The sequence below is a fragment of the Phocoena phocoena genome, chromosome 2 (genome assembly GCF_963924675.1).
Source record: "Phocoena phocoena chromosome 2, mPhoPho1.1, whole genome shotgun sequence".
Taxonomy (NCBI): Eukaryota; Metazoa; Chordata; class Mammalia; order Artiodactyla; family Phocoenidae; genus Phocoena; species Phocoena phocoena.
This window is the reverse complement of record NC_089220.1, coordinates 170,788,971-170,813,367: the sequence shown is the minus strand read 5'-3', so window position 1 is coordinate 170,813,367 and position 24,397 is coordinate 170,788,971. Positions and strand designations below refer to the sequence as shown.

General features: G+C 42.6%; 2 protein-coding genes across 2 annotated transcripts in view; one reads left to right on the top strand and one right to left on the bottom strand.

The window, feature by feature from the left end:
• Nucleotides 1-11,455, top strand: part of NMT2 (N-myristoyltransferase 2) — a 55,993-nt gene extending 44,538 nt beyond the window's left edge. The window contains exons 9-12 of the mRNA XM_065870981.1: nt 1,901-2,071; nt 7,346-7,513; nt 9,687-9,824; nt 10,010-11,455. Coding sequence (XP_065727053.1) covers nt 1,901-2,071; nt 7,346-7,513; nt 9,687-9,824; nt 10,010-10,030 — 498 coding nt within the window. The 3' untranslated portion in view covers nt 10,031-11,455. The remainder of the gene's footprint in view (nt 1-1,900; nt 2,072-7,345; nt 7,514-9,686; nt 9,825-10,009) is intronic.
• Nucleotides 11,456-13,267: 1,812 nt separating this feature from the next.
• On the bottom strand, nt 13,268-14,116 carry RPP38 (ribonuclease P/MRP subunit p38). Its single transcript, XM_065872863.1, has one exon. It carries the CDS (start codon nt 14,114-14,116, stop codon nt 13,268-13,270), a length of 849 nt encoding a protein of 282 aa, XP_065728935.1.
• Nucleotides 14,117-24,397: the final 10,281 nt, after the last annotated feature.

Below are 24,397 nucleotides of genomic sequence, written 5' to 3'. Positions count from 1 at the left end.
GTCAAGGACTTAAATTCCCTCAGTTTAGAATATTAAACTATTTTAGCTGCATTACTGCATCTTTGTAGATTCCACAAATCATAACTGAGTGGCACATAGTAAATACTCAGCTAAGGACACAAAGCCCATCTCCTCCCAAAGTGAATCAGTAATCAATCAGCAGTTCTTGTCACAGAACGTTAGAAACCTCAGCACAACTACTAACATCCATCAGAGATGACACTCAAGATGAAAACCCGTTTTCCACCTTGGTCTTCTCCCCTACCACTAGTCTGGGGGCATGCAGGAATTGTGATGATGTAATTTTAAAGGCAGTTTTTAATTTTAAAGTACTTAGATAAACAACAAGGTCCTAATGTACAGCACAGGGAACTATATTCAATATCCTGTGATAAACCATAATGGAAAAGAATATAAAAAAAGAATGTATATGTATGTATAACTGAGTCACTTTGCTGTACAACAGAGATTGGCACATTATAAATCAACTATACTTCAATTTAAAAAGAATTCTAAAAGTACTTAGTGGCAATTTAGGACAGAAAAGATGGAATAGCACTATTTATATACAAGTTATTTGTCACTTAAAATTTATCCAATATTTCGTCAAGAAAAAAATATCGAGTTAACTGGAAAAATGCAGTTGTATTTGTATTAAGTTTTTTCTTTGTACAAACAAGCAAATGTAGTGACCTTTCTCACTTCTGTTGTCAAGTATCCTGGTGTCTGTACACTTCCTATAGTTGCTGTCTGGAGCTCTTTTAAGGATAAGACTTGAACAAATCCAAATGGGGACTTGTCCTGACCTTGAGGGTTTGTTATTCCCATGGCCTAATGTAAAAATTTTGATGTTCTGGAATGATGGATTCAGATGCCTATTCTGATCACCTTTTAATCAAAAGATGGCATGAGAGACCAGGGCCACTACTTGGCAACCAGCCATTCATTCTTGGCAATTAAAATGCTTCCCTTCCCATACTGACCGATATGATTTTTACTTTTCTTTCATTTTTATTCTCACGAGAACAGAAGAGCTACATTTTTTCCACAGGCTATTGGACAAAAAGTTTCTCAGCCATTTTCAACTGTGCTTTCAAAATGTCAGACGTGGCAGTCTTAAAAGCGTGATCCTCCAGAACACATGCTGAGATTGTTCTGCCCTATCATGTAGGCTGTTAAAGTTCTTGGCATGGGGATATAGATGAACTTGGAGTGTTCCCGTTGGTTTTGTCTGGGTCATGGGCAGTACTGACCAAAGACCTGGTACACAAAGATAGGACAGAACATGTCGTGTAGCTTATGTTCTAAACTAGTGGTTCTCAAGCTTTATGTGTATACAAATCACCAGGGGATCTTGTGAAACTGCACATCCTGACTTGGTAGGTCTGTGGTGGGCCCAAGATTCTGCAGTTCTGACAAGCTCCCATGGGATGCTAATATTGCTGGTCTGGGGATCATGCTTTGGTGCCAAGTTTGTTTACTCCTCTTATTTAAACCTCCCAACTTTTTTTCTTTTAATAAATTTATTTTATTTTATTTTATTTTTTTGGCCATGTTGGGTCTTCATTGCTGCAAGTAGGCTTTCTCTAGTGGCGGCGAGCAAGGGCTACTCTTCGTTGCTGTGTGCGGGCTTCTCATTACGGTGGCTTCTCTTGTTGCGGAGCACAGGCTGTAGGCACGTGGACTTCAGTAGTTGCGGTGCACAGGCTCAGTAGTTGTGTCTCACGGGCTCTAGAGCACAGGCTCAGTAGTTGTGGCGTACGGGCTTAGTTGCTCTGCAGCATGTGGGATGTTCCTGGACCAGGGCTCGAACCCGTGTCCCCTGCATTGGCAGGCGGATTCTTAACCACTGTGCCACCAGGGAAGCCTGTCCCAACTGGTTTTGTTTTCACTCCAACAGGTTACAAAAACTTCAGGCTTGAGGCCAATGGAACCAAGAGATATCAAAGCTGTTCAAGAACTAACCAACAGTTACCTGAAGCAGTTTCATCTAGCCCCGGTGATGGATGAAGAGGAAGTAGCCCACTGGTTCCTCCCCCAGGAGCACATCATTGACACTTTTGTAGTGGAGGTAAAGAGAAGGTGATAAGATAGTACAGAGAAGTATGAGAACACTGTGCAACTGAGTCCATTTTCCAGAAGGATCGTAAAGTGTCCATTCCCTTCCTGCCCGCATGACTCAGTGCTTCTGAACCAGCTTCCTGCTCACCCTTTCAGAACCAGCTGTTCTTACAGCTTCCATTCCTGGCAGAAGAGCACACTTTTACTACTTAATCATGGGGAATCAGGGTTCTGATCTGCTCTGTTGTTGTCTGTGTGACTAATTGCTTTTCTTAGTTTTGAAAAGGCCAGTTTGGATGATCTCATCTGAGAGGGATGTGTCCCAAAGTTTAATATTGTTTTGCTTTTGCAAAACTGGTTGGAACTGAACTGCCTTTGTTCAAGATGGCATAATTCAACCACTTCACTCAACCCTTGTCTTCTTGATTTGTAAAAGGTTTTTTTTGGTTTTTTGTTTGTTTGTTTTTTGGCCATGCGGTGCAGCTTGCAGGATCTTAGTTCCCCAACCAGGGATAGAACCTGGGCCCCTGGAAGTGAGAGCACCAGGTCTTAAACACTGGACCACCAGGGAATTCCCTGTCAAAGTTTTCTATAGCCTGAATACTGATACTTTGTATTGTGGTCCATTTCTGGGTTGTCTATTCTGTTCCATTGATCTCTGTGTCTATTTCCTCACCAATACCACATTGTCTTAATTACTGTAATTGTATAGTAAGCCTTGATACCAGGTAGAGTGATTCCTCCCACTTTATTCTTCTTTGTCAAGATTATTTTAGCTAATCTAGTTCTGTTGCCTTTGCATGTAAATTTTAGAATAAGCTTGTCGTTATCTACAAAAGACCTTGCTGGGATTTTGATAAGAATTACATTAACTCTGTAGATTAATTTAGGGAGAATTAACAAGTCTTCCAATCCATGAACATGGTATGTCTCCATTTATTTAGGTCTTCTAAAATTTATTTTGTCAGCATTCTGTAATTTTCAGCATCCAGATCCTGTATATATTTTTTAAAGTGTTTACCTAAATACTTCATTTCCTTGGAGTGATTATAAATGGTATTGTGTTTTTAATTTTGGTTTCCACATGTTCATTTTTAGTATGTAGAAATGTAATTGGTTTTTCTTTGTTGCTCTTGTATCCTGCAGGCTTGCTGAAATCACTTATTAGTTCCAGGAATTTACTTGGAGATTTCTTGGGATTTCCACATAGACAATTGTGTCATCTACAAATAGGGTCAGTTTTATTTCTTCCCTTCCCATGTGTATGCTGTTTCTTCCTTTATCTTGCCTTATTGCAGGGGCTAGATATTCTAGTACTTTATTGAATAAGAGTGGTAAACATCAACATCCTTGCCTTGTTCCTGTTATTAGGGGAAAAGCATTCAGTCTTACCCCATGAATCTTATTCCGTGATGTTAGCTGTAGGTTTTTCATGGAAGCTCCTTACTGATTTGAGAAAATTCCCAACTTGTTGAGAGTTCTTATTATAAATGGGTGTTGGATTTTGTCCAGTGCTTTTTCTGCTTCAATTCATACAATCATGATTTTTCTTCTTCAGTCTGTTCATTTATTGATTTTCAAATGTTTGACCACCCTTGCATACCTAGAAAAATTATCCACTTGGTTATGGTATATAATTTTTATACATTATTGGATTTGGAGTGCTGATATTTTGTTGAGTATTTGCTGAGTTCATGAGAGATATTGGTCTGCAGTTTCTTTTTTTGTACTGTCTTTGTTTGGTTTTGGTATCAAGATACTACTGGCCTCATAAGATGAGTTGGGAAGTATGACCTCCTCTTCTGTTTTCTAGAAGAAATTATATAGAATTGGTATTAATTCCTTAAATGTTTGCTAGAATTCTCCAGTTGAAACCATCTGACCTTAGAGAATTCTTTTGTGTTGAAATAATGAATTCACTTTCTTTTATGATTATAGGACTGTTCATCTTGTTTGAGTTTTAATACAGTTTAGAAGAATTGGTCTGCTTCTTCTAAATTGTCAAATTTGTAAGAATAAAGTTGTTCATAGTATTCCCTTTTAATGGCTACAAAATCTGTAGTCATAGCCCTTATTTAATTCTGGTAGTTCTGTCAGTTAATGAGAGGGGTGTGGAAGTCCCCAACTATAACTGTGGATTTGTCTTTTTCCCCTTCAGTTCTGTCAGTTTTTCTTGATGTCTCTGGAGGGTCTTGTTTGGTACTTATACATATTGGACCTGCATGAGTTTCTAGTGGATTGATCATTTTATCATCATGTAATACCCCTCTTTGTCTTCAGTAGTTCTCTTTGCTCTGAAGTCTACTTCCTTGTATATTAATACAGGCAGACCTCGTTGTATTGCACGTTGCTTTATTGTACTAAGCAGATACTGCATTTTTTACAAATCGAAAGTTTGTGGTAACCCTGTGTCCAGCAAGTCTGTTGGTGTCATTTTTTCCAACAGCGTTTTCTCACTTTGTTTCTCTGTGTCACATTTTGGTATTTCAAACTTTTTCATTATGGTTAGATTTGTTATGGTGATCTTTGATGTTACTACTTCTACTCACTGAAAGTTCAAATGACGGTTAGCATTTTTTAGCAATAAAGTGTTTTTAAATTAAGGTATGTACATTGTTTTCTAGGCATAATGCTATTGCATACTTAACAGACTACAATATAGTGTGAACAAAAGTTTCATATAAACTGGGAAAACAAAAAAATTCATGTGACACGCTTTATTGCAATATTCGCTTTATTGAGGGGTCTGGAACCAAACCCACAGTATCTCTGAGGTATATGTGTATAGCCACTCCTTTTTTAAAATTCATGTTTGTATGGTATATCTGTTTCAGTCCTTTTACTTTCAACCCATCTCTGTCATTGAATTTGAAGTGAATTTCTTGTAAACAGTATATATTTGGGCCATGTTTCCTTATCCACTCTGCCAGAATCTTTTGATTGGTGTTTTTTGGCCATTTACATTTGATGATTATTGATATATTAGAGCTTAAGTCTTCTATATTATAATACATGTTTTCTGTTTGTTACTTCTGGTTTCCGTCCCTCTGTTTCTGTTTCCTTGCCTTCCTGTTCCTTGAACATTTTTGGATGTCTTGATTTATTTATAGTGCATTTGGGTATATCTGTGTAGGTCTCATGATGGTTGCTCTGGGTATTACAATATACAGATGTGACTTATCACAGTCTTCTGGTATCCATGTTGTACCACTTCAAGTGACTTTACTTCTCTTTACTTTTTCATCATTTTTTTTCACATCTTTATTAGAGTAAAATTGCTTTACCATATTGTGTTAGTTTCTACTGTACAGTCTCATTATTTAAATATCACTGTCTTGAGTATCAGATGGTGTCATAATTTTTGTTTCAATCATCGAGTCATTTATAAAACTCATGAGAAGAAGCATAGCTCAAAGTATGTACCCAGATTTCTCTTCCTTCTTCCTTCCTTCCTTTCTGATGCTCCATGATGCTTTCTTTTTTTTTTTTTTTCTCTTTTTTTAATGCGGTACGCGGGCTTCTCACTGTTGTGGCCTCTCCCGTTGCGGAGCACAGGCTCCGGATGCGCAGGCTCAGCGGCCATGGCTCACGGGCCCAGCCGCTCCACCGCATGTGGGATCTTCCCGGACCGGGACACGAACCCGTGTCCCCTGCATCGGCAGGCAGACTCTCAACCACTGTGCCACCAGGGAAGCCCATGATGCTTTCTTTTATGACTTCCTTTCTATTTGAAGAATGTACTTCGTCCAGTCTTAAAGGTATGTCTGCTAGCAACAAATTCTTTTAGTTTTCATTTGTCTGAGAATGTGCTTATTTCCCCTTCTTTCCTGAAGAAAGTTTCGCCAGATACAGAATTCATGGTGGATGGTTCTTTTCTTTCAGCTCTTGTGCCACTTGCTTCTGGCCTCTGTGGTTTCAGGTGAGCAGTCTGCTGTCATTTGAATTAGTATTTACCCATAGGTAATGTGTTGTTTCTCTGTGGCTACTTTCAAGATCTTTCTCTGTCTTTAGTTTTTGGAAATTTCATTATGATGTGTCTTGGTGTGGACTTCTTTGGGTTTATCCTGTTAGAATTCACATGGCTTCTTGAATCTACTATGTCCGTTTTGCCAAATTTGGGAAGTTTTCAGCCATTGTCTCTTTCAGCCCCATATTTTCTTCTTTCCCTCTGGGACTCCAATGATATGAATGGTGAATCTTGTTACTGCCCCACAGATCCCTGAGGCTTAATTCTTTTTTTTTTTTTTTTTCACTCTGTTTTCTCTCTGTTGTTTCAGATTGGGTAAATTCAAGTTCAGTGATTCTATCCTCTGTCATCTCCACTCTACTATTGAGCTCATCCAGTGATTTTTTTTTTCCTCTAATTTCTGCTGTGGTGTTTTTCAAGTTGAAAATCCTTAATAAAGCTGAAAACTTAGGTCTTTAACCCATCTCTCACTTTTGCTTAACATCTTTAATTTCATAATGTCTGAAAAAAAGGTTTAATGAATCAGAAGCACTCAAAAACCAGATAATACATCCTCTGGAATTTTCTGCTAAAACAAATATTAGCAATGGCATATGTGGTCTAGCCTCCACAGCTGTATACTTCAAATACATCATGGTTTGAATTATATGCAGACTTGCATAGGTCACTGCAGGTAATAGAAACAATGCAAACAATATTGGCTAATTTCTTGTATTGAAAGTGTACCTGTGATGACAAAACAAACACCATCTTTCACATCCCTTTTTATTTTTGATAGCTTCAGATTTTCGCAGTTATTCACACACATATATTTTGGTGCAGTACCAGTGCCTTTTTACAAGCTTCTAAAAAAACAGCTTCCAAATCCTATCCAACTTCACTTTAAGCTGATACAATTCCTGCCTTGTGCCAAGAAGATTATTATACAGTATCCTTTAGTTGGAAAAGGTAGCCTTCTAATCCTTGGTGCTCTTATTCCTGCAAAAACAATGAATTTACTTTTATCACTGTCCCATAAGTCTAGAGAGACGCATTAGTCAACCAGAGAGCGTTCCTTTTAGAACATTCTACTTCTTAAGAACTTGATGCCAGTTGCTGACGAGCCCTTAGGCTGAGGCACAGCTCCACGCTCTTCCTTGGCCTCTGCCCAGCATATGGTAAGCGGCTCCACATCAGACTTGGAGAGCGGAGCATGAGCTGTTGCTTTTCATTCTAACGGAAAGCTGTGGTGCAAGTCAGAGATCAAGATGTGAGCTGAGATGCCTGGATGAAACTTGTTCAAGGAGATGTTTACCTGACATTGCCTTTGTTCTTTAGAACTCCAGTGGTAAACTAACTGACTTCCTGAGCTTCTACACGCTCCCCTCCACAGTCATGCATCACCCCGCCCACAAGAGCCTCAAAGCCGCCTACTCCTTCTACAATATCCACACAGAGACGCCGCTGCTGGACCTCATGAACGACGCGCTCATCATCGCCAAGCTGGTACGCAACTCACTCCTTGTCATCCCGTGTGTGTCTCAAATATGTATATTGGAGTATATAAAACATCTTGTATTTTCTTCCACATGGTGGGGGGATTTGTTTGAGATACTTCTTACTGTTGACAGTCAAAGGAAGAATTTTGATGAGGTTTTTTTTTTTAATTTAATGGCTATTTTCATCATTAATTCTGTTGTAACTTAACCAAGAAGACATTTTGTACAAATTAGAAACTTGTAACCCTTATATAAAGATACACGAAATTCATAATATAAGGAATATAATAAAACTAATGTGATCCCGTGATACAGGCATACCTTGGAGATATTGTGGGTTTGGTTCCAGATGCTTCCAGATCACTGCAGTAAAGAAAGCGTCGCAATAAAGCGAGAGCCACACGAGTGTTCCGGTTCCCAGTGCATATAAAAGTTATCTTTACACTATAGTGTAGTCTGTTAAGTGTGCACTAGCATATTTAAACAATATACAGACCTTAATTTAAAATACTTTATTGCTAAAAAAAATGCTAACCATCATCTGAGCCTTCAGCGAGTTGTAGTCATATCAGAGATCACAGATCACCATAACAAATACAATAATGAAAAAGTTTGAAATATTACAAGAATTACCAAAATGGAACACAGAGACACGAAGTGAGCAAATGCTATTGGAAAAATGACTCTGATAGACTTGCTCGATGCAGCGTTGCCATAGACCTTCAATTTGTAAAAAACCCAGAATCTGTGAAACTCAATAAAACAAGGTCTGTCTGTATGGGGAAAATATGAGTGTGTTGCAGTGAATAATTGGCAACAGTAGGTTTTTTGATTCAAATAAATAGTCTCTGAATTTTAAAATTAAAGAAATTTAATTTTAACTATTAGAATTATTATTATTAAAAGGATTTAAAATGAAAAGAATTAAATTCAAAATGTTCCTTACTATATTTGCATTATTTTTCTATTTCCTCAGTGTGGTAGTAAGGATAATTATTAAATTCTTGCTATAAATAAACATTTTTCTTTAAAAAGAAATTGAAATCAGCTGATGGGGACATTTTGATGTAATTGCTGAGTGAGAAGATAAATATTGTTCACGAGAAATTGGGAGCAACCCTTCAAAAGTGTCTTCCTTGTAGTCTTGTATTTGATCATTGGAAACATTTTTTTTAATCTATTATAAGTGGATCCCCAAATCAGCATTCTCGTTTGCTTCTTTGATCTTGTAGCTCATTTTCAACTACCTCCCCAAAGCGGCCAGTAATAAGTTATTTAAGGTAAAACCCCTGAGAAATAGAAATGTAGGTGCTCCATCTATATCACATTTTGCATAGTATTATCTAAGCTTTTTTTTAAATTCTGTTTTTACTATTGAAATGTTACTAAATTTTATTTCCCATTATCAGCCCAAGACAGATACACGATTTAAAGTCTTTACAGCTTTGATTTCTTGGCGTAGGTTCAGGTAAGTCAGAACGTAGAAAGGCCAGTAACTAACAGTTCTGGTGATAGAGCCATCTAGGCAGCTGTTTGCTTCAAAAACAGGGACAAGGGCTTCCCTGGTGGCGCAGTGGTTGAGAGTCCGCCTGCCGATGCGGGGGACACGGGTTCGTGCCCGGGTCCGGGAAGATCCCACATGCCATGGAGCAGCTGTGCCCGTGAACCATGGCTGCTGAGCCTGCGCGTCCAGAGCCTGTGCTCCACAATGGGAGAGGCCACAACAGTGAGAGGCCCGCATACCGCAAAAAAAAAAAAAAAAAAGAGTAGCCCCCACTTGACCCAACTAGAGTAAAGCCTGCACACAGCAATGAAGACCCAACGCAGCCAAAAATAAAATAAATAAATAAAATAAATTAAAAAAAAAAAAACAGGGACAAAATATTTCCTGAAATTTTAATAGATTCTTTTTTGTCAGCCATCAGACTGCACTTCTCGATTCAGCATTTCTGGATAATCTTGCTGACTCCATCAGATTCACTGCTTGCTAGTTTAATAAGACAGTTTTGAACTGAATTCCTAACCCATACTATATATTGCAGACATTAAACCTTATTATAAATGCATTATCAATTCAAGCTATTAGTAGAGGAATGAAATGTTATACTGAAATACATAATATACAAAACACTCTAATCCTTTGAAACTTTAAAATTAAAAAATTTTTTTTACATTGACAGAAAGGATTTGATGTATTCAATGCGCTAGATTTGATGGAAAATAAGACATTCTTGGAAAAACTCAAGTTTGGCATAGGCGATGGCAATTTACAGTATTACTTGTACAACTGGAGGTGTCCAGGGACAGAGTCCGAAAAGGTAAGTGAAGTTGATAAACCTTTGTAAACTTGATAAATTTACCTAGAAAATCCCATATTTGTTTCTCTTCGGATTGTTGAGAGTTTTTTTCTTTAGTAGCTTTTTAAAAATATAGATCTATTGTACTACATTATAATTTTTCTTGCTCACTTGTTTTTGCTATTCCATTTCTTTCCTCCCTTTAGGTTGGACTCGTATTACAGTAGATGGATATTTCTATTTCTAGAACTCTGATGTCATCATTTGTTAATATCCTAGTTAATGATTCCTGGAACTGCCATTCCAAAGAATAAAAGCACAACCTAAGTGACATCGAAGTGTCAGTAGCAGAAAAGATGGAAAAACATCGATTGGTGACCAATAGAACACATTTCTAGCTAGAATGTTAACATTCATCCTTTTTTTCGCTGTTGACCCATTTTTAGGAGGGATGGAAGGAGGATACAAAGAGCACATTCCTCTCATTTTCAACCTTCTGACTGTCTCTCAATGAAGAGAAGGTATTTGTCCCTCTCTAGAAAAATGGACCGCTTTTCTATGGATTGAACAGAAATCACGGAATCGTGTAGGAAAATCTTTGCCGTTGTGTGGAGATGAACTGCTGCCTTTCTGTTTGTTAAGTGAGGGTCTGTGGGTCCATGTAGCAGAATGAGGGAGCCGCTTGGAAAGGGTTTACTTATGTCACTGCACATGATCTCATCGGGAACACCTATGGAGCCAGCATTTCTGTAACGCAGTGATGAGCGGTAGGTGTTAAAGTGAAGAGTGAGATAAAAATATACTGGTTGACTATTTCTCTAGAAGCAAAGTTGCCAAATCAATAAACACACAAATGGGTGCTTTGATCTTCAGCAGGTTCGTGGATTGGTTCCAAAGCAAGGTTTGGGGCAAACATTGTGTTCTCTGAAGAGCACACAACCCTGACAAACTAGACTGTTCTGCTCCTGCAGAGACTCTCTTCTTCTCAGCAACAGCCAGGATACGCGAGGAAAAGAAAAATCAAAGCCCTCAAGTCAGAAGACATGCCCAGTGGAGTTTATGAGTGCCATCAGGACACTGATAATTTGAATGTTTTTATTACTTATGCAGAATTGCACATATTTCTCTATCCTTACTCTTATTTATCATGAAAGCTGTCGTGCTCTAGGAAGATGTCTTATTTGTAAATAAGTCTTGTGGTTTTGTTACTGATGGTGTTTTTATCTAGGATTTGAAAATCCAAGTTTCTCGGTGTACATAGATAATGTATATATCACCAATAGCCCAAGGGGAAAAAGATGCTGGACAAGGCCACCTAAAACGGCCTCGACTCAAATACCACAAAGTAGATACTTCTTCCTGCCTTTATGTACCAGTGCCTAGGCCGTTCAGTCCAGAAAAATCTAATTACCTTCGACAGCAGCATGCCCTTCCTTCATGTTATAAGTAGTCAAAGGACACAATCATACCTTATAAAAACCAGGCAGGAGCTAGCACACTGTGGCCCATGAGCTAAACTCAGCACATCACCTGTTTTTGTACAGCCCACGAGCTAAGAATGGTGTTTACATTTTTGAATGGTTGAGGAGGAAAAAAAAAAAGTTTTGTGACACATAAAAATTACAGGAAATTCAGATTTCAGCATCCATAAAGTTTTATGGGAACAAGTCCTCATTCATTCATGTGTTGCCTGTACGTGGCAGGCAGGGTTGAGTTGTTCTGACAGAGACTGTGGACCCAAAGGCCTAAACCTGGCCCTTTAGGGAAAAAGTTCTATTGCCTCTGATTTCCTCTAAAAATCAGAAAGCCTCTTTCTGCAGCTTCCCGTCATCCTGAAGGCCACCCCACAGCTGTGGCACCCTGGAACCTCCACTAGGGGGCATGTGTGGGCTCCGAAGTTGTCCTTAATTTAGGACACCACAGTTTTCCTTCTCGAAGACGCAAGGGAAGACTTCTCCTATAGGATGATTCAAACTCAATTGCGTTACCTTTTTTTTCCTAACGTGAGGAGGATGCCTGCAGAAGCAAAAGTGAACCAATTCACTGAAACACCAGAATTAAGTAAACAAGATTTTTAACATAACCCAGAGTCGAGGGTCCAGTTGGGAATTACGTTCTGCTCATTTTTATGGCACAGTCTTAACATGGAGTAGGTTTTCGAATAATTGCAGGACTGTCCCTCAGAAATTGTGTCACGGGCTCACCCCATGACAAAACTGTGGCATTGTTCCTCTATTCACTTACATAATTGCAGTTAATAGAGTTCATGTTCTTTTACTCAGTAATTTTTAAATACAGTAATTTATAAATTATTAGCACATTTGCCGCTTTATAACGCCTCTTTATAATTTACGCATGTTACCAATGAGCATTTTAAAGTAGAAAATCAGTACAGCTGCTTGTGTTTATAAAGTAGCCGTTAGAACTAAATTTCAGTGCAATACACAGTGTCTTACAGATTCAAAACACCCACACCACCCCGTGTCCTTTGTCAGTAATGGAAATGCTCTGGTCCATGACGTACCCTTGCCCACACACCCCACCATTTTTTGGTCAAGATGGCATTCAGTAAATTTAAACGGAGGGGGCATAATCCACAGATCAACCAGAATTTAGGCTGAAAATAAACTTTGGCAAGCCAGTACCTTCCCCGTAAATTACAGAAAGCACCTTTTCCAAACACATGCTGTAAACAGCGGATGCTTTAACACAGAGCACCGATCCTGTTCCATATACTAACACGAGTGACCCCTGTCATGGCAGACCCACCTCTGAGCATCCAAGCTCCTCCGCTTATTTTTTTCTTCTCTTCCTGCTTTATTTCACCTAATTACCATCGTACTTTGGATACATGCTAAAGTCCCAAGGAGGTAAGTTAACCGTGTAAAGGAGTGAATTCTTACCTAGTCAGAATACCTTATCTGGCAATTTTGATAAATGTTTAGCCTTTCTCCCAAGCCCACGCTTAGGCCTGCCTACAAAGAAAGGCAAACTGACAGTAAGAAATAATAATGTATTGTTTCTGAGGACAGCGTATTGCTTGGCATTTACCATCTTTCCTTTACAACTGATGGTGCACCTGCCATCCAGTTTCATCTCCCCCCCCAACTAGAACCGTGTCTGTGTGGCCTATTTGCCAAGTTTGGACAGAAAGATGTCCAGTGTTGCAGGATACAGATGTCCTTGCTCTCAAGCATTGTGCCAGCCTTTTAAAAAGGGAAATTATACAAGCATGGACATTAGTTCCAATAAACTTTTGTTTTGATACTCATACTGCTGAACATTCTCTGCACTTAGTGTCCCTAAGCTTCAGCCTATCTGTATTCTACTGTCAGAGAATCTTACACATTTGGAAGGAATGATACTAAACAGTGTCCCAAGAATATATGTAAAAGTCATTTTATTTGCGGCTTCTCTACGAGGTGGCGTTTTACAACTGTATGAAGTGACAGGTTTATACAAGGTTACTTTGAAGCCGTTTTTTTACATTTGGGTGGCTTCCTTATCTTATTGGGGTTTGGAATCAGTTTCTTTATTTTCAGGGGTTGTAACACTGCAGCCTGCTGACCCTCAGCAAGCTTTCTCTTGGATTTAGAGAGGTCTTCGAAGGAAGTGTCCAAAATCTCTTTGTCTTGGCTTTCCAAAGACTCCATCTCCGGGTTCTCCCCGGGGTCTTCAAGTGTGTCTCGGAGCCACGGCACGTCCAGACGGGGGACTCTGGGGATGATGGCCCTCACTTCCTCCGCAAACGCAGCGGTGTTTCTTTTGAACCCCAAGGCCAGGACGCACGTCAAGCCCATGGCGGGTGCGAGCCTCTCGCTGAGCCGGGGCACCTGGCAGGCAGGGACACCTCTGCTGGCGCTCAGCGGCACCAGGTGCGCGGTGACGATGGCCGGCTTGGCCGACTTGCACGCCAAGACCAAGAGGAGCTCGTTCCTCTCCAAGGCTCTAGTGACCTCGTTGATGCCGATGGCAAGCTGCTTTCTGACGTCGGCTGGGGTCCACCCTGATGCCTGGGGCTCACCTTCTGCCTTTTCCTCCTTCAGACCCTCACCAGTGTCCACATCCATGCTGCACGTGTCTGCGCTTTGTGTTTTCAAAGCGGGCTGCTTTCTCTTTCTCTTCCTGTCCTCAGTCTTCTGAAGTCCGAGAGATTTAATCCTGTCCTCCAGGGTCTGTAGTATGAAGTGCATATCCTCCCTGTCCAGGGCACCCCAGCGGATGGTATATGGGTTGTTCAATGATGTCTTCACAGGTAAAGGTCTGGTCTTCCGCACAGAGCCCCTCCCTGGTGCCTGGGGGGCTGCGGCCATTCTGAAGACCCTTCACAGAGGAGCAAAACGACAAAGGAAAACACGTGTTAACTAGACATGCACGCCTTAAGGATATCTTGGCTGTGCCCTTTCTGATTTTGGAAAGGCTAAAGCAAGCCTACTTATATAGGACATATATACACGTACATATATATATGTGACCATACATCTAACTTCTCTTTCAAGTTTTCCCCATTTTTTCCTGTGATTCGGTCTTCATTCATATACATGCAATTTATGAATGTTTTGCGTTACTGTGATCATACTGAAATGTATTTATTTCCTTTAAAATGTTCCATGTTGCTACTTGTTCATAATTGTTTATCCTCTTCAGGACCTCTGGTATTAGTCTGATAGATTTGTTACCATTTTCTGTATTGCCCTCTACTTAGGCTTCCGTCCATCCATTCAGCAAATATTCACTGAGCACCTCCAACTCTTGAGTCACGGGTACCGGGTTTCAGCCTTCAACAAATTCCCACCACCACCTCTGTGAGTCCCCGAGTCCGCCTGCCTCAGCACACAGTCTCTAAGGGCCCTGGAAGCCTCTGCCATTCATAATTAACCAGCTGTGGCTATTTTTAAGAACTGGGACCATAATGTATGCACATGACTAAAAACCCAAATGATACTTTCATTCTGTGCCTTTTTGTAAGTCTCCTTCCCTCCCTGGACCCTAAGTTTCTTGTCTGTCTGTTCTAAAACACGATACACAGATTCCCCCTTCCCCTGATAAGTCCAAGCTGGCCGTTCCTTTGGCTGACAATGTGATGAAATCTAGGGAAATATCGTAATGAAATTTAAAGATATTAATCCATTAAGGCAAAATAGTAACAGGGATCCTTGCTGGGGAAATATTATAAACCACCGTTCAGAGGAGCATGTCCTGTTTGTCCTGCCCAGAGGTAACTGCATATTCCTCTTTCTTCCCTCAGTTTTCTTCCTGGGCTCAGCCGGGAACCACAGGGACCCAAGTTGCAGAAGTGAAGGAAGTTAAACAAGCCAGCTCTGGAGAAGTCTGGTTTTGGAACTGTTCCTGTTTTCAGATAACCAGATTTTCTCATTCCAGGTAATTCATCCCACGCACACCTGCTCCCCGCTCCCCTAAGCGCCCCTGGCAGGATGAAAATAAATGAAATCTCCAATCAAACACCCCCCTAAGAGCCCGGCTGCTGCTGCTGAGGAGCGGGTGTCCTGTGGAGTGTGTCATAAGGCACGTTCTCCAAGAATTAATTGGTTCTCACCCGATTCCTGCGTGATGGCCCTGTGTGTGGAGGAGGAAACAGACTCAGGTTAAGTACCATGCCAGAGCCACAGCTGGTTTCCCAAATCCAAATTTTATGCTCTTTCAATCCTGGCTGCACCTAAAAAATAATCTGTGACTTTACAAAAGACAGAGATGGTTGGTCCGTTCCCCAGGTCTGCTGAATTGGAATCCTGCGGAATACAGCAGGGCACCTGTACTTGGCAAAAGGCTGCCCAGCTTAATGCGATACAGAACCGGAATTGGGCACCACTGGTGTAGGACAGGGGGCCTTTCCACAGTGGAAAGGCCTGAGACAGGGTCTCCTGACCTCCACCGGCCTCAGACGTTCCTCCTACATCACCTTCTCACGGAAAACCAAAACTCAGCTCCCTGGGGTGTGAGCTCAGACCTCGTTCGTGTCAGTGTTGCCCACTGCTAGAGACTCGGTGTCTGCCCCCTAAGCTGCTTCCTTCCGGTGCAGCCCCCCCGCCCCCGCCATCCCCATCATCCCCGTGCGAAGCAGGAGGCAGCTCATCCAAATCCAAGGAAGTGACTGGCAGAGGCTGGCACCAGGTTGAAGATGGTGAGGAAAAGGGAAATAAACGACCAAGGAGCAAATATGAGGATCTATCGGAGCTCTGCCAGACCACAAACTGCAGTTCCTGTGCCTCAGCATTCAAACAGGGAGTGAGTACTTACAGTTACGTGCTGCTCTGGGCATTAGCTCCTCCTGTCTTCAGAATCTAGGCGAGGGAGACACGAGCCAAGTGGTTCAGATAAGTAGAGTCTCACGGGATAGAATCCAAAACCAAAGTGGAACAAGTAACAGCTCTGGAGGAGAAAATCGGGAAGGCCTTGCTGGGGTGCCTTTGGAGGCCTCTGCTGCCCGTGAGATCAAGCGCACACTCACTGGAGTGACATCCAAGGGCCCCCATGTCACCACCAGCCTACCTCCTTACACCCCACCATGGAGCCACACACTGTTTAATGAGGCCACCAGTTCTTCCCCTCCGTGGCTTTACGCACATTCCCTCTGCCTGGGGAACTATTCCCACCCTCAGCCCTACCACCACCTTTCTTACTTGAACAAGTATTTGTGGATTATCCACAATGCACCAAGCCAGAAAGATGATGAATTAAAGCAGAAACAGCCACTGAACTCATTGGGCTTAGAATCTATGTGGGAGACTTACCCACAAGTAAAATATAAGATGTGATGCACATTAAGGCCAGGGACCTACAGGATCCCGAGCAGAGGCCTGACTCAGTTGAGGGGGTCAGGAAGGGCCTCCCGGAGGAAGTGACCTTTTAACCCACACGTGACACCAAAGGGAGTACCTATTCGGAAGAGCATCCCAGGGAACTGCATTAAAGGAAATGATGTCAGTGTCACTGGGGCAGAGACGCTAGAGAGAGCGGAGAGAGCGGGAAAGGCGAGGAAGGACCAGATGGTGAATACACTTGCAAACCCTACAGTGGGAAGCGGTTGTAACGTTCAAAGCAGAGGAGTGGCGTGGCTGGAAAGGCGTCACAGAAAGATCTTTGGGGATTCGGGCCAGGAGGAGTCCTTTGCCGCGACCGGAAGCAGCAAAGAGGCTCCAGAGTAGTCCTGGTAAATGACGGTGGCCTTGGCTAGAGTCGCCGCAGAGGGGATGGACGGAAATGCATGCTACTTGAAACATTTAAGAGGTGCAATCCGCCCGACTCAGTGATGAACTCGGGGTAAAGCAGAAGAAGGACTCAGGGAGGACTCCGAGTTTCTGGATCTGGTAGCCGACCCCCGAGTTACTCTCTTCCTATGGTCTGCCGCCTCTCTATCGAGTGCCTACTTACTTCACTACTTAACACACGCGACTGGAGTCATTTTCTGGTCCGCCTCCACTTCTAGACCGCGGAGTACAGAAGGGCCAGGGTGGGGCTTTACCTATTTCTCGTACCCGACAGACGCTCAACTCCAGGCAGAGAGCGGAGCGTGAGCCGAGGCCGGGACGCAGGAAAACACGACGGTACGGGCGGGGGCGGCCCCAGGGACTGGGAGACCTTGCGCGCACCCGGCCCAGTCCCAGGCTCGATCCCCACCAGCGGCCCCTCCGGATCTCAGACCCCAGCGCAGACCCCCACTCACGGTCGTCCCTGCGCCGGTTCCACGTGGGCCGCGCTGCGCGTACGCAGAGCCCACGCCTTCCCGGACCCCGCCTTCCGACGCGGTGGGGCGGGGGAAGGGGAGGAGGAACGGCTCAGAGAACACGTTTCATTCTTCTGCATCGGGCCATTTCCAAACGGGAAAGTCGGCCCAGCGCGTCGCGACAGAGCGACGGAAGGTTTCTCTAAAAACCCTGAGTTTAGGAGCGGGTCGGAGGCTCTGAATAAGGCCCTCCAGCGGCAGTGCGCAGGCGCATTGTGTGTCTCGCGAGACTTCAGGTTGCCTGGTAACCGGCCACCTGCTCTCCCGGTTGCCCTGTCTGGGGAGCATTGTACCGCGGTTAGACTCCGGAGCCACCTGACGCCGCTCTTTTCTAACCCAATTTCTACCTTTCAGTGCCTGTTAGTCTGAGCCCCTCACTTTTCTGTTTTTGGCTTGCCTAAGGGACGCAAAATTCTGACCCAGTTCCCCCATCACCGAGCCTCTGCCGAATCCCCGGCACCGTGGAAATCAAGATAAATGGGGGATGGGGAGGTGGATTGAGGAAACCACGTGTTTACAGGCACCAATGTAGGAGATCTTGAGCCCCGGAAAGAGGAGAATAAAGGCTATCTTGAGTTGCGACAGCGGTTCAGAAAACACCAGATGTCTGCTGTGGCTACTCCAGCCAATGGAGACTTTAATGGTTACGAATGGAGTCGCTGGGAAGTCATGGGCAATTGTAAGTCCGCTGAAGAACACTTTCAAGGTCAGGGGTCTGAATCTGTTCGAGAACCAAGACCGAAACCTTAGGTTGCTTCTGACCCAGTGAGCTTCCTCCCTCCCTACCCCCTTTCTTTTCCCTTTCCAGTCTAACTTAGCACTTTTATTCCTCTTCTAAATATCTTCCTCCTTTTCTCAATCTCTTCTTCACTGCTCGTTTTGTTTCCCATTCTTTGGTCTAGTTTCTGTGTTTTCAGTTTTCATCACCGACGTAGTACCCGACTGGCCGTAAACAAAACGGAAAGCTATACGTGTGGTCAGAGTTTTACAGGTTAGACGGGGTCAAGTGCAATTTTTTTTTTTAAATCACCATTAGAAAAATTAAAAAGAATGAATTTACGAGTTTGAGTGTAACAACAGGCTTTTATTTCATAGAATGAATAGTAAGAAATCGTCATGATGAGTTGCAAACATGCAGTTCTAAACTAGTCTCAGATCACAAACAGTTTTGGGCAGCCCGACCTCGTTGCCCAACAGAATTCCTCTGTTCTTGAAATGTCACTGACTGTCCTGATTCATCTCTGCCCTGTTTCTATCAGGTCTGTCGCCTTATTCATTAGAAACAAGATGGGCGTTTTGGGCATTGGAAGGCAAGAAACTCGTGTCTTGTGATTCTTTAATAAATACTTAAAATTTTGGGGCTTCCTTTGTGGCACAGTGGTTAAGAATCTGCCTGCCAATGCAGGGGACATGGGTTCGAGCCCTGGTCTGGGAATATCCCACGTGCCATGGAGCAAGTAAGCCTGTGTGCCACAACTACTGAGCCTGCACTCTAGAGCCTGCAAGCCACAACTACTGAGCCCGCATGCTGCAACTACTGAAGCTTGCATGCCTAGGGCCCGTAGTCTGCAACAAGAGAAGCTACCGCAATGAGAAGCCCGCACACCGCAACAAAGAGTAGTCCCCACTCACCGCAGTTAGAGAAAGCCCATGTGCAGCAACGAAGACCCAACACAGCCAAAAAATAAAAATAAATTTATTTTTTAAAATACTTAAAATTTTTGGTGGGGACTAGCCTTTATACTACCACTGATAAAGGCTGTGACCCTAGATCCTAAGGCAGATCAAGTGAAAAAAAGGTCTATTTATAAAGATTCAGACAGTAGGTCCAACCACAGTGTTACCTGTGTTAGGTAATAGCTTAGACTTCATAAATCACTCAACCCTTGAAACTATTAAACTCCTGAAAGAGCTTCAGCACCCCCAGAATAATGTTTTAAATTTTAAGGCTAATTACTCCCAAATCGATACAGTTTTGAAAGTAATAACTCTGGCTTTTGTTGTGGTAAATTGCTAATTATGGTTATCTTTGTTAGATTTAAATTGAATTAGATTAACCTTGGACCCAGTAATTTTTTGGCTTCTTATGTGGTCGGTGCAAACAGTTATACTTAATGGTGGCAAAGCTGAGATTAAAATGTTAAATGTAAGAGTCAACTGCAAAGTCATTATTTTTTTTCAAAGTAATGAAAACATAGTACTTCATCTACTGTAAAATTATAGGCTAATGACTTAGTCCTACAGAGTGCCTCTCAAACATTCAATGAACCCACGCTGATTTAAGAAATGATAAAGTATCATTTCAAAGATAACTAATGAATGTAAATCACATTTTAAGTAATGCCACCAATTATAAGGTTTTAAGGCTCTCAGTAGAAATTCTTGTGTAAAAAGATGAGAAATTATTCAATCAAAGTGGAAGGTAATTATAATTTTAAAAGAATGAAATATTTGTGAATCTTATGTTTTAAAAGTAATCTGATAAATATTTTAAAATCTAATAAAATAAAAATAAAGTCTTCTCAGATCTAGCTTTTAAGCTATAAGACAAATAGAAACACGTGTCTGATTGAAATGCTAGAGTAATGGGAAAAAAATATGTCTAAGTTTTTGTACCCCTAAGGTTTCAGACTTGTACCCTGAGCATCTTTTCTGCTTGTATGTGCTCTATGAAAATTCGCAGCCACTACATCCATGGCTCTGGAGCAAGACCAGCTAAGGTCGAGATCTTAAGTTCATCACTAACTCATCACATGACCCTAAAGCAAACTAATTAACCCTGTCTATGAAGTGATAAAAATAGTACCTGTCGTGAGGATTAGAAGAAATAATCTACTCGAAATGCTTAGTACAGCGCCTGGCACATACAAACTGCTTATTAAATGGAATTGATTAATCTAGTGACAATCTGAATTAGGAATTAGGTTCATAAAAATTAGGCCTCGGGCTTCCCTGGTGGCGCAGTGGTTGAGAGTCCGCCTGCCGATGCAGGGGACACGGGTTCGTGCCCCGGTCCGGGAAGATCCCACGTGCCGCGGAGCGGCTGGGCCCGTGAGCCATGGCCGCTGAGCCTGCGCGTCCGGAGCCTGTGCTCCGCAGCGGGAGAGGCCACAGCAGTAAGAGGGCCGCGTACCGGAAAAAAAAAAAAAAAATTAAGCCTCTATGATTTTAGTGCTTCTGTTCTATTTTAAGACTAATCAATATAATTTCCACAAAAATTTTGCTAAAATGAATGACTACATTTCAAAGGTGATTTCTCTCCCATTTGTATCACGCAAACATTGCAACAAAAAAGTAAAAAGAAAAAAAATTGTCCCATGACCCAATTACTTCAAAACACATTTCCTTTCAGTGTTTCCTTATAATTTGTTTCACATTTAAGTGTGCACTTACATTGTTAAATAATATAGATTAAATTTTGTGTTCTCATTTTCTTTCCATATAACATTTCCCCCCCCGTATTTCCCAAGCATAGTCTTCAAGTTCTCACTTTAACTCATATATTTGGTATCCTATTCTAATCAGTTTACTTTTTAAAAATAGCTGTTACCGTTATTTTACCGTGTAGAACCTCAACTTGATCTTTGAATATAAAACGTTATTTTTATATACATTCTAGGATTGGACTGTGGTTAGATTTATATGCTTGCCATGATGTAAGAATGATTTAAGAGACTTGGTGATAAGTTATGTCATTAGCCACAATGTTTTGATGAAAGAAAGTTAGCAACAAGAAAGTTTGTCAATAGAAGAATATAAGAGAATTGAGCACCAGATTCTTCTTTCCCTCTGTGGCATCCTAATCTTTGCTCTGTGTGTGTGTATTAGAGTTCTCCAGAGAAGTAGAACCAGTAGGAGATAACAGACGTGAATTATGGAGACTGAGATGTGCCACAATCTGCTCTCTGGCAGCGGGGAACCCAGGAAAGCTGGTGATGTCGTTCCAGTTTAAACCCAATGGCCTGACAATCAGGGGAGCTGATGGTGTGAATCCCAGTCAAAGGGCAGGAGAAGGTGAGATGGGATGTCCCAGCTCAATCAGGGAAGCAAGAATTTTTGTTCTATTCAGGCCCTCAGTGGATAGGATGATGCCCACCTGCATTGGGGAGGGGGATCTACTTTACTGAGTCCACTGATTCAACTGCTAATCTCATCCAGAAACACCCCCAGAGACACACAAAGAAATAATGAAATAATGTTTAATCGGGCCAGTCAAGTTGACACATAAAATTAACCATCACAGTGTGAGTGTTACTATATCATACATAACAATTGTTATACGAACAGTAATCAGTTAATTTAGAATCAGTGACTAGAAGAACTTTAGTGATGAGCTGCAAAATCAATGACCTTTTCAGTCTGCAGGTAACAAAGCATCCTCCTGAAAGTTGTTATTCAGTAGTTACTATCTGTCGTTAAAGTCTGGATCTTTTCCATGATTGGCTCATTTGCCTATACAGCATCTCAGCAAAATCCCAAGGGCTTTCTGTACTTGCCCTTTGCCATCCTCTGAATTCTGGTACTGGCCCTCAAGCTTGTCCTCTCAAGCTCACGGTTTAGTGGTGGCCTAACTGTGCCAAGGTCAAGGGCTCCACGGCCTCTGCACCCCTCCACACCGCAGTCTCCCTGACAAAGCCACGCCTGCATGGGGATCCAAGCAGTACAGCTCACCGAGGCCTCAGGGCTGTGCCCCGCAGAGGGAAGCTGGGATGTGTCCCCAGCCCAGCCCAGACTCCCACGTGTGTCCCTTTGGCCACTTCTTCCACCCACACATCAGAAGTAGTGGCAGAGCCACAGAAAAAAACCAATTTGCCCCAGGCTGTGTCCAAAGGAAACTCCATCCACTGGGCAACCTCCGAAGGATAAGCCAGCCCAGCCTTTCCTCCGAAGGACCAGCAGGGGGCTTCTTCACCAGCTTCAAGTTCAAGTTCATCCTGAAACAGCAGTGTTTCAGGTTTGCCAGAAGGAACCTGAAGCAGAGGCCGATGGCAGGCACTCACACCTCGTGGAGCGAGAACAGGGGCAGGGAAAAAGAAAACACGTGGGGAGACCAGGCCGCGCTCACTACACTTGAAGATCATGGGCGTCACGGAGCCCAGTGAGAAGGTGCAGAAGATCGACCAGGTGCTGGAAGGAAACAGCGGCCAGTGAGGGCTGAAGAGGAAACCTGTGCTGCTCCGGATGCAGGGCAGCCCGGCCGAGAGGACCTGGCGCAGGGGTCCAGCCGGTCACGGCCGTCGCTCAGCGCAGTCCCGTTTCAGCGGACAGCCACACGTCCGCGGGCTTGGAAAGCACTCCCTCCAAAACTCACTGCAGCTTCACCTTCAGAAGGTGGCCGGGAGGCTCCGGTGAGACGCGAGCCTCCAGGAGCCCCGTTTGCGTCGGGGCCGCCTCCCTCTGCTGCTCGTCCTTCGCCCGTGCTTGTGGGTGAAGGGAGCCAGTGTGGCGAGGTGGCAGTTTGGCACCGTATCAGAGCCCTGAAGGGGTTCTTCCCGGGAAAATCTCATAGGTGAGCTTTACCGAGGGCCTGACGAGCATTAGAACCACCTGTATGCCAAAAAGTTTGGGGTTTATCATAAGAGAGCTGGGAGGTCCCTGAAACATGCAGGCAGCAGGGGTGCAGGATGCCCTTTGGATGACAGGACACTAACTCTGGCTGCAGGGTAGAGAAGCCATGGGATAAACGGCCAAGTTTCCTTGTGTTTCGAAAGTGGGCTTTTACCCCAGGGATTGGAAGTGAGGGAGACAGCAAGAAAAAAGTCAGCTCAAATGTCACTGGCTGCTCGGTGACCTCTCCTTTGTAATTTTTTGCATTCTACGTGATTAATTCCAGAATACAAAAATGGGAGCATGCTTTGCCAACTTGTTTTATGTGCCAGAGTTTCAGTGCAATGCCAAGAAAAATTCAAGAACTTTCTTCTATGGAACTTGACTCATGGATGTTAAAATTTCTATAAAAGAGCAATGTGCCAAAGACAATCCTTCCTGAAGAACAACGAAATTGAGAGGCTTTAATGATTAAGACAGTGTGATGGGGGCTTCCTTGGTGGTGCAGTGGTTAAGAATCCACCTACCAGAACACTCTATGACAAAATCACAGCAAGGTCCTTTCTGACCCACCTCCTAGAGAAGTGGAAATAAAACCAAAAATAAACAAATGGGGCCTAATGAAATTCAAAAGCTTTTGCAAGCTTTTGCACAGCAAAGGAAGCCATAAACAACCCTCAGAATGGGAGAAAATATTTGCAAATGAAGCAACTGACAAAGGATTAATCTCCAAAATTTACAGGCAGCTCATGAAGCTCAATATCAAAAAAACAAACAACCCAATCCAAAAATGGGCAGAAGACCTAAATAGACATTCCTCCAAAGAAAATATACAGACTGCCAACAAACACATGAAAGGGTGCTCAACATCAGTAATCATTAGAGAAATGCAAATCAAAACTACAATGAGGTATCACCTCACACCGGTCAGAATGGCCATCATCAAAAAATCTACAAAGAATAAGTGCTGGAGAGGATGTGGGGAAAAGGGAACCCTCTTGCATTGTTGATGGGAATGTAAATTGATAACAGCCACTATGGAGAACAATATGGAGGTTCCTCAAAAAAACTAAAAATAGAACTACCATACGACCCAGCAATCCCACTACTGGACATATACCCTGAGAAAACCATAATTCAAAAAGAGTCATGTACCACAATGTTCATTGCAGCTCTATTTACAATATCCAGGACATGGAAGCAACCTAAGTGTCCATCAACAGATGAATGGATAAAGAAGATGTGCCACATATGTACAATGGAATATTACTCAGCCATAAAAGGAAACAAAATTGAGTTATTT

Excerpts from the sequence above, each read along its gene's own strand:
- RPP38 (XM_065872863.1), bottom strand. The coding sequence starts at position 14,116 with ATGGCCGCAGCCCCCCAGGCACCAGGGAGGGGCTCTGTGCGGAAGACC.